We start from the raw sequence: 10,634 nt of genomic DNA on the forward strand, positions 1-10,634 counted from the left end.
TGTTTGTGTTTTGTTTTTGTTTTTGTTTTTCTAAACAGGGTTTCTCTGTGTAACCCTGGCTTTCCTGGAACTCACTCTGTAGACCAGTATGGCCTCAAACTTATAGAGATCCACTACCTCTGCCCCCTAAGTACTAGATTTAAGGCCTGCACCACCACTGCCCAGCCTACACCCCTGGTTCCTTAGAAAGTCTTAACGATGCCATTCTAATTCTGTAAGCAGGAGGTGCTTGCTCCTTGCTCTCTATGCTGAATAGTTGGGAGGAACTAGGCAGGGATGGGTGGGAAGGTCAGAGGGTCTCAGAGTTCCTGTGCACCCCTGCTGTCCTCTCTCCTCCTCCAGGTTGGTTCTCCGTATACAGACCCGGGACAGTCAAAGCACCTTCCCTCTGCACACCAAGTTTGGAGCCCATCTGGAGGCATGTGGACACCTGCTCCAGGTTGCCAGAGAGCTGGGGTTGGCTGTGGTGGGGGCCTCGTAAGTGAGCACTGGCCTTCCCTGTCTCCATTTTTATTGCTATCCCTAGGCAACCAAGGACTCTCAGGGACACCTCTGCTTTGTGTGTTTTCTAAGTCTAGAGGATGTAAGGCCTTGGGGATAAAATTGAAGTCAATATCAAAGAAATGTAACACTCCAGATATGTGACATTTTCAAACAGTATTTTTTAAAAAAAATTAAAACAAGGGGCTGGAGAAATAAGCACTCGTATTAAGAATTCATTTAACCGGGCGTGGTGGCGCACGCCTTTAATCCCAGCACTCGGGAGGCAGAGGCAGGCGGATTTCTGAGTTCGAGGCCAGCCTGGTCTACAAAGTGAGTGCCAGGACAGCCAGGGCTACACAGAGAAACCCTGTCTCGAAAAACCAAAAAAAAAAAAAAAAAAGAATTCATTTTAGGGGCTGGAGAGATGGCTCAGCAGTTAAGAGCACTGACTGCTCTTCCAGAGGTCCTGAGTTCAAATCCCAGCAACCACATGGTGGCTCACAACCATCTGTAATGGGATCTGATGCCCTCTTCTAGAGTACTGAAGACAGCTACTACACACACACACACACACACACACACACACATATACACACACACACACACACACACACACACACACACACACACATATATATATATATATATATATATATATATATATAAATAATCTTTTTTTAAAAATCAAAACAAAATCTCCATGATGACAAAGACTGGAATTTTAAATGAAGTCAGGAGTGGTGTAGCTGACCTCCTTTTGTCCCTTGGGCTCTAATCACCGTTACAGATCCAGTCTAGGTCTGAAATGTTTACATTTCATTCCTCCTGGATACACGCATTCATTTTATTCTTTCTGAGAGCTGGGTGTGGGGACACACAGCTGGAATCCCAGCACTCAGGGAGGCAGAGGCAGGAGAGTAGTGACATCAAAGGCAGGCTGGACAACGGGAGACCCGGTCTCCAAAAGGGGTAGGGCTGGGCACATAGCTCAGTTGGTAGAGTGCTTGTCTGGTATGCACTGGATAAAACCAGCCATGGTACACATCCCATAGTCCAGCACTTCAGCACTCCAGAGGTGGCGGGTGAAGGGTCAGAAGTTCAAGGTCATCTTTGACTATATTATATGTTGGAAGCTACCTCGTGCTATATGAAGTGCTATCTTAAAAATTGCATTAGTTAGTTATATGCTTTAGGACCCTTACATTTTTTAAATTAATAATGTTTGAATTAAACTTTTTTACTTTTTTATACTTATTTTGAATGTGCGTGTGTGTTTGTGTCTGTGTGTGTGTCTGTGTGTGTCTATGTGTGTGTGTGTCTATATGTGTGTGTCTGTGTGTGTGTGTACATACCATGGACAACTTTTAGGAATTAGCATTCATCTCTCATCATGTGGGGTTCAGGAATTAAACTCAGGTAGTCGAGGTTAGCAGCGAGTACCTTTATGCTCTGAGCCTTCTGGCCAGCCAGGTTTTGCATCTCATGAGAAAGCCTCTAATCCCCTCTACCTGGTACTCACTTGGTATCTTCAGAGGGCCGTGGGTTGTGGGGTTCTAATGACATGAGTTCTAGGTAAGAGAACAGGATCCCCTTCAACAGAGGCATTGGGAGTGAGCAGCCGGGAGAAAATGTCACTCTGTCCTGAGTTCTGATTGGGTGACCATGGGATGTGTGTCTCCCTGAGGGTGATCTTGGCACTGACTGGCCCAGGTCTTAAAGCCCCTGGGTGGGTGTTCCCTGGAACATCTCTCCTCACACTGACTTCAGTCTCCACCTGTGTGTCTTCCACACCAATGGCCACGCTCAGCTTCCACGTGGGTTCCGACTGCCACACACCTGAGAGCTACAGACAGGCCATCGCTGACTGCCATAGTGTGTTTGAGATGGGCTGCAAGGCTGGCCACCACATGAGCCTCCTGGATCTTGGAGGGGGCTTCCCAGGAGTTAAGGGCTCTGAAGCCAAATTTGAAGAGGTGAGAGGGATGGCCCCAGGAATGAGGAGCAGTCTGGGTGTAGCTGCTTGGGGTGGGAATGGGTGGGGGTGTCAAGTGCGTGTGCACGCTCCTGTGTTTGTGTGTGTTTGTGTGAAGTAACCTTGTGTAACTGGAAGTCTGTTTGTGGGTTTGCCTTCAGTACACGTCTTTACTGACTACATGCATGGCTTAGAGTGTGTCTGAGTGGGTGAGCCTGCTTCTTACTGCCCTTCTTTCTGTTACCTCACAGCTCTGACACAAAATCAGGAGCTACATCTAAAAATGGCTTCCTCTTCCTTCTCTTCCTCCTCTTTTTCTTCCTCTTCCTTCTTTTCCTCCTCTTCCTCCTCCTCTTCCTTCTCTTCTTCCTCCTCTTTCTCTTCTTCCTCTTCCTTCTCCTCTTCCATTTCCTCTTCCTCCTTCTCTTCCTCCTCTTGTTCCTCCTTTTCTTCTTTCTCATCCTTCCCCTGCCTCTTTTTCTTCTTCCTTATCTTTCCCCTCCTTTTTTCTTCTTCTTCCTCCTCCCCCCCCTCGTATCTCCATCCCCACCCCCCTTCTCACCCCCCTTCTTTTTCAAAAGTGTTATACCACTGAGCGATCTCTCCAGCACCCCCGTGTCCTCCTTTAGACACCTTAGCCGATGGCCCTGGCTCTGCCTGGTAGGAAATCATGACCCCTTAGCTTCAGCAAGCCTTCTGTCTCTGCTGACCATGTGACAATTATTCACAATGTCACATTCCTAAGGGTGCCAGAGCCTATGCACTGGCCGTGCACTTTGGACTCTCCCAGTCTTACTTCTACTTGTTTCTTCTTTCCACATGGCTATGGTAGGGACACAGGGAAGGGAGGAGAGTCATGTCAGTTGCTTAGACTCAGGATACAGTAGAGACAGGATCTGTCACCACAGATGTCGAGAGTGATCAACACTGCCCTGGCCCAGTACTTCCCGGAGGAGACCGGTATCAAGGTCATTGCAGAGCCTGGCCGCTTCTATGCGGGGTCCGTGTGCACAGCTGCTGTGAACATCATAGCCAAGAAGTCTTCCCTGGATCCAGGTGTGTAGCCACTGTCTGGGTGTCCCCAGGACACAGGGAGTGGTGGGTTTGGGGTATACACTGGGCGCCTATTTATAGGAAGTGAGATCAGAGCGAGGCATGGGATTGATCCTGTCTATGCACTGTTTATTGTTGCCAAGAAGGGGAAGTGAAGGGCGGAGACCAAGGTAAGTCTACCCTGCACTGAGGGAGCAGGTGCAGGGTACAGTCTACGAGACCCTAGACCCAATGTCTAAACCCAGTCAATCAGGAGCAGACCCATGAGTGCAGCAGGTGAAGTCCCAGACTATACAAGTTCCCACAAAGGATAGCACAGGATTGACTGCTGTGATGGGATGCATCCCTGAGGCTGACATCCTCTGGTGACAGTAGCTGTTGACACTCATCCCTGTGTCTCCCAGGAGAGTTCTTTGGTTATTTTTGTCTCTGCATGTAGGAGAAAGGTAGAGTGGCCATGTTCCCAGAGAATGACCCAGAAATATTTTCATGGCAAAATCGAGAATATTCCCAGGTCTGCGTCCACTGGGCTAGCGCTCTTTGATCTTCTGGATGGAGTGATATTGGCGTGCAAATATCTGTCAATCACTCTGATCCCCTCCCCTACTCTTCTGATGGCGTGTCTCATTGGAGGATGATGGGTGTAGCATACTTGTCTTCAGTCATTCTGCCCCAGATAATTACAAGGATTTGGGAGATTGTTTCGCCCACGAAAGCAAGAGCTGTCAATATGCAGAAATCAATGACACCTGAAATACATATTTTACCTCAGGCCTGCTCAGCCATCTTGTGAGATAGCTTGGGGTAGCCCTCACTGAACACGTGTAGTACATGGAGACTCAGAGAGGACAGTGACTCATCCAAGGTAATAAGGCTCATTAGCAATGCAGCTGGCCCAGGTCCTTCTGACTCCAGCAGAGCTGCCCTTTACCCCTGACATCACGATGAACTCAACCCAGAATCAATCCAGGTACCACTGAGGCTGGGGTTAGAGAGAGAGGGAGGAGAAAGGAAACTATCAGAGAGAGAGTCTGTACTCAGAGTCGGCATCCAAGTGGCATCCAGCTGTCTAGATGTTAAGAGAATCTGACTGGAATCCCGAATGCAAGTTCGGGAGCATTGTGAAGGCAAACTAAGACGGCTGTGAAGAGCAGACTGGTGGAGGTTGTGTCTGGAGGTTTTGTAACAGCTCGGGGGATGGAAGGAGAAAGCAGCCACATTGCTTATCTAAGTCACAGCAGACGAGGCAGTGTTCAGAGGGAGGGGGCCGTCCACAGCTGGTGGTGCTGCCACAGTTTCTCAGCACACCCAGGAATTGTCCTAAGGACTTGTTCTAATTAGCTGTGGCAAGACATACTCACATAGAGACATGCCTCGGATAAAATGTGACAGTTTCCCAGAGACAGGAGTCCCTGAGTGCCTCATCCGCTCGTAGTGGATGGAGAAAGAAAAGAAGGCCAGCGTCTTCACTGGGATGTTTGCTTGTGAAAACAGGTCCCATGTAGTCTAGACTGACCTGGGCCCTGGCCGCATGAGGAGGCCTCTGCAGACGTAGGCAGGCAGTGAAGGGAGAGGTGAGAATGAAAACTCAGTTCAGGTTGACCTCAACCTAGATCAAACTTCAGGGAGTCTGGTCGTAGGTGGTTTATTGGCACATCTGAACACAATCACATTTGGAAAAAGGTTTCCAGGCAACGACCACTCCAAGTCCAAGTGCACAATAAAGCTTAAGGTGCGACCTCGTAAAAACTCCTTTACAAAGTGTGTGTGACCGTGAGGGTGGGTTCTACAGCTTGAAGACCTAGGATCTGGTGGAATCTCTGTCCGAGATAGCAGAGAGGTCACAGGCCACAAAGTACGCATGACATCTCCCCTAAAGGTGAGAGCTAAAGATAAAGTTTTAGGGAGAGAGATTCTGGGATAGACATTCTGGGAGATTTGGCTGAGGCGTGCCTCTACAGATAGCAAGAGGTCACTAGGTCAGGAACAATACCCACAGGCATTCTGGATGGAAGGCAGGTATTTTATTTCCACCATTGAGGAGACACACCTCATTGAATGGTTAACATTCCTGGTTTTCCTAGTGGTCTATGGGCACAAGGACCATTGTGCTCACAACAGCCCTGTAACTAAGGATGACCTTCAACTTCTGATCCTCCTGCCTCTTCTTTCCTAGTTCTAAGTGCGCACCACCACGACTGAATGTATGTGGTGCTGGGATCAAACCCGGGGCTTTGTGTATTCTAGACAAATTCTCTACCAACTGAACTATACTCTACTGTTATTATTATTATTATTATTATTATTATTAGGCAGGTTCTTACTTTGTAGTCCAGCCTGGCCTGGAACTTGTGGCAGCCCTCTGACCCCAGCTTCCTAAGTGCTGGGATTACACACTCCATTTCCATTATGATTTACAAGGGAGGGAATGGCCAGGCTGGGCATGCAAGACAGGCTTAGTTCTGGCTAGTTTGGGTAATTTCAGCGTGCTCAAAAATGTAAGGATGGCTGTGGTCTCTGATCCTCGGGTGACAAACACCAGGAAAGTGGCTGGAACACGGATAGTTCAAGAGATGAATCAGCAGGTCTGGGAAGATGACTTAGCAGTTTAGAAAACTTTGCTACTTCTGCAGAGGACCTGTGTTCAATTCTTAGAACCCATAGGGTGGTTCACAACCAGCTGTAACCTCAGTTCCAGTGCTGCCTTCTGGCCTCTGTGAGCACTGCATGAATGTGGTGTACAGACACACATGCTCGCAAAACATCCATACAAATGAAATAAATAAATCTAAAAAAATTTTTTTTTTAAGGGAAGCATCTGGCTGCTTAGGCTCTGCTCTGGTGGCTGTACATGAGGGAGGCCATCTATGCAGACAATTACTGCCTCTAGGAATTAGCTAGCCTGGGAAGGTCAGACTCCTTTGGATCTCCTGAGCCCAGATGCCAGAGTGTTAAGAATATCAAAGAGACCAGATATGCTGGTCCCCACCTGTAATGCCAGCACTCAGGATGTGGAGTTACATAGGCCAGTGTGGGTTATGAGACTCTGTCTCAAACAAAGAAACAGGAACACAAAATAAAACAGGGTGTGGTGGCACATGCCCACAATTCCAGGACTCAGGAGGCTGAGGCAAGGAGACCACAAACTTCAGTGCCATCCTGGGCTACATGATAAGAGCCTCTCTCAAAAGTCAAGATCTGCAGATATAGTTCAGTGCTAGACCACTTGCCTAGCAAAAGCAAGGCCTTGCCTTCAATCTCTACCAAGACCATGTGAATTAGAGAGGGAGGAAGGAAAGAAGGAAAGAGGAAATTCGGTTAACATGGCAATTCCTGAAAGAAAGGAAATGGACACACTAGCATGGCCTGAAGTGAGACAGCAAATAAACACCAGAGTTCCTGTCCTGCTGCACACAATAGGTACTCACTCTTGTCTTGTCTCACATAGTAGGTGCTCAGGGATAATCCTAGCCCATTTCCTACTCCCACGGACTTCTGGCAAGACTCAGTTTCTCCAACTGTACTGCAGGGGTCATGGTACACAGTAAATGCACTCCTCACGTGAAGAACTTAAAACAGATCATGTCACAGCGGTTATTGCTGCTCAGTGTTCCATGTGGGAAGCAGAGGGTCTGGGGGCTGGCACACGTTATGGCAGGAGAGGGCTTGGGGATGACCCTTAGAACAAGGCAGGAGTTCTGTAGGACCTCTCCCAAGGGAGAAAGGACTCATTAGGGAAACCTGGCCAAGTGCAGCTCATCTGTTCACTCCCTGTTCCCAGGAGGCCACAGGAAGCTGGCATACTACCTTAATGAGGGCCATTATGGAGTCTTCCGACTCTTCCTCAGGGACTCTGTCCCCAGGATACCCATAGTGGTGAAGGTAAGGGGGCCTTTTGTGTCTTGTGACCAGCCTCTGTCCCAAGAGCCAGGGTCTCAGGTCACCCATGCTCTGAAGGTTGTCATGCTAGGCACTGGTGCAGGGCTCTACATGTACACATATGGATGTGTTTTCTAGGGCACACCTGATGATTCATGCCTGTGCCAGCACACACATCTGTGGGGGTTGCATGGATCCGATCAGCTCTGGGTGCTTCTATGTGCATCTCTGTATGTGCTGCGGCTGTGTATACTTCTAGAACTCTGGGATGTTGGAGATACAGAAGACTTGGGGAGTAGTGGGTTCCCAAGGCCCCCAGATCAGAGCCACCTGCGAAACTGTCAAAGTCTCCACTGCCCGGCCATGCCCTCATACACAGAAACAGATGTAAATCTTCAGTTGAACCCAGCATCGGTTCATCACTAAAACTCCCCAGGTGACCCCAATGTGCAGTGGCTTCTGAGACCTGATCTTCGGGTCCCCAGCATGCATGTGTGATGCACTTGTGGACTGCAAGCTCCGGGACAGCAGGGCCTATGTGTATGTCCGAAACACTGGCACAGAACAGCCACTCTGTCACTGTTGCCAGTAGCTGAATAGTAATGTCCATGCTGGTGGATGGCCACATGTCCCCCAGGGCCATGTATAACATCCTAGCAATGTGACCCTTCCTTCTCTGACCCCACCTCCTCCATGCAGGTGTTCCCCTCGGAGCTCCGCCTCTTCCTTCTCTGACCCCACCTCCTCCATGCAGGTGTTCCCCTCGGAGCCCCGCCTCTTCCTTCTCTGACTCCACCTCCTCTCCCTGCAGGAGTTCCCCTCGGAGCCCCGCCTCTTCCTTCTCTGATTCCACCTTCTCCTCTCCCTGCAGGAGTTCCTCTCGGAGCCCCCTCTCTTCTCTTCCCCTGCACGCTTTATGGCCCCACATGCGATGCCTTTGACCGACTTTTTTCGACAGAGGTTCAGTTGCCAGAGCTGGATGTAGGTGACTGGCTGATTTTCCCTGACATGGGTGCCTACAGTAGCTCCATGAGTTCCACCTTCAATGGCTTCCCGATCTCAACTGTCTATGATGCCATGAGCCCCCAACTCAGGTGTCCAGGGGGAAGGGTATGGAGGGCAGCCATGGTGGGCGTGAGGGGGCTTTCTCCAGCCTTGGGCCTGGCAATGGGAGCTGGTAGCTGAGCTTGGGAGGCTCAAGCCTAGGGAACACGTTTGCCATGGGTCTCTTGATGGTTAACTAGGTCTTGCTCTCCTCAGGTATGTCAGAGGTTCCAGGGCAGCTGTACCAGCTAAGGAGTGGATGCCTCGGTGGGGGTAGAATCAAGCAGCCTATGGACCCATCTAGTCCTTGGTTTCATAGCCCAAACCTTACAGTCTCTGGCGGTTTGTAATAGCCGTTCCCCTTGCCCCTGTCCCCTGACCCCGAGTTCTCAGGATTGTCCTTCAGATGAGCCCCTGCTCTGGGGACCCTGCTCTGCCTAGATCAGGACTCATCACCAGAGGAGGGGTGTGTGTGTGTGTGTGTGTGTGTGTGTGTGAGCCTTATGAACCCCTTGAACTGTAGCAATTTTTCCACAGGAGCCTACTGGGGACAGTACCTTAGGCCAGGACATGGCCAGAATGAAGAGGAGTCAGACACCCAGTATGATATGCCCACTGGGGAAAGCTTACTGTGAAAGGCCTATGAGATTGGTCCTTGGGGGAAATGAGGCCTGGCCTCTTCTGCACTGATGAGACCCTTTTATGCGTTGGAAACAGTTGTCTTTTTTAAGTAAGCTTGAAGTACCAGATGACTGTCCTGGGTGGCTTGGCATCCCTTCTGGCTCTTGAAGGGATAGGACCTAGACTATAGGACCCCCATGGAGAATGGGGGAGACAAGGAAGGCCAGATTTGTGCTGACACATGAGCTAGGCACCTTAATCTCAAAAAAGACTGTGTACTCTGGGGAAGGACACTAACAAAAGGGTACCCAGGAGTGCTTCAGGATGAAGTGAGGTGGGGAGTGACCCCCAGGGGGAAGCCACTACCTCCTGTGTGCTTTCTAAACTTCGCATGATGAAGCTTTCTGGGATGCACAGTCTCTGCCAAGGCTTTCAAGACTTGCCCAGTTGTGTCACAGCCCAGCTCTACTGTCTGAGGAAATCTTCCAGCATCCTTGAACGGAAGAGAATCCCCCACCACGAGACATCCAGTGGAAGGTGTGGGCTGCTGACTCCTCCCACGAATGTGGGAAAGGCTCAGTCTTCAAGACAGTGTGGTGCTCATTTGGCCTCTCCACAGCTTGCAACTTAGGAGTGGAAATATTAATATCTATCTATCTATCTATCTATCTATCTATCTATCTATCTATCTATCTATCAAAGGAGTTTCAAAATACAGATATCATTGGTCTTTGGCGAAAATAAAAAAAACTGTACTTAGATGCAAGAACTGGTGTGTTCTGCTTGTTCTGTGGGTGTAGTTATCTATGACTATGAATATTTATCTATATTCATCCATCCATCCATCATCCAACCATCACCCATCATCCCTCCATCCACATTGATCCATCAGCCAGTCATCCATCCATCATTCATTCATCCATCATCCATCCCTCCATCCATCATCCATCCATTATCCATCCATTCATCCACCACCCAACCATTATCCAGCCAGCCATCACCCATTATTCATCTAGCTACATCCACCCATCCATCTATCATTCATCCATCTATTATCCATCTGTCAATCATTCATCCTTCCCTTCATCCATCCATCATCAATCAATCATCTAGCCAGCCATTACCCATACATCATTCATCCACCCATCATCCATCCATTCATCCACCATCATTGATCCATTTTCCAGCCAGCCATCATCCATCCATTCATCCACCATCCATCGATCCATTTTCCAGCCAGCCATCATCCATCCATCATTCATCCATCCACATCCATCTATGATTCATCCATCCATTATCCATCCACCCATCACCTATTAATCATCCATCCATCCATCCATCTATCATCTATCCATCCTCCATCCATCCAACCACACATCCATCCATCCACTCATCATCTATCCATCATCCATCCATCCACCTATCATCTATCCATCATCCATCCATCCACCCATCATCTATCCATCATCCATCCATCCATCATCCATCCATCCAAACATCATCCACCCATCATCCATCCATCCATCATCTATCCATCCACTCATCATCTACCCATCATCCATCCATCCATCCATCACCTATC

General features: G+C 49.0%; 1 protein-coding gene across 1 annotated transcript in view; it reads left to right on the plus strand.

Moving 5' to 3' along the window:
• LOC110293736 (ornithine decarboxylase 1-like) overlaps nucleotides 1-8,993 on the plus strand; it is an 11,883-nt gene extending 2,890 nt beyond the window's left edge. The window contains exons 4-10 of the mRNA XM_021161593.1: nucleotides 343-477; nucleotides 2,291-2,456; nucleotides 3,364-3,511; nucleotides 7,290-7,390; nucleotides 8,199-8,217; nucleotides 8,274-8,481; nucleotides 8,969-8,993. Coding sequence (XP_021017252.1) covers nucleotides 343-477; nucleotides 2,291-2,456; nucleotides 3,364-3,511; nucleotides 7,290-7,390; nucleotides 8,199-8,217; nucleotides 8,274-8,481; nucleotides 8,969-8,993 — 802 coding nt within the window. The remainder of the gene's footprint in view (nucleotides 1-342; nucleotides 478-2,290; nucleotides 2,457-3,363; nucleotides 3,512-7,289; nucleotides 7,391-8,198; nucleotides 8,218-8,273; nucleotides 8,482-8,968) is intronic.
• The last annotated feature ends 1,641 nt before the right edge of the window (nucleotides 8,994-10,634 follow it).

This window comes from Mus caroli, unplaced genomic scaffold (assembly GCF_978045245.1).
Source record: "Mus caroli unplaced genomic scaffold, Mus_caroli_1 scaffold_6, whole genome shotgun sequence".
In the NCBI taxonomy this organism is placed as follows: domain Eukaryota; kingdom Metazoa; phylum Chordata; class Mammalia; order Rodentia; family Muridae; genus Mus; species Mus caroli.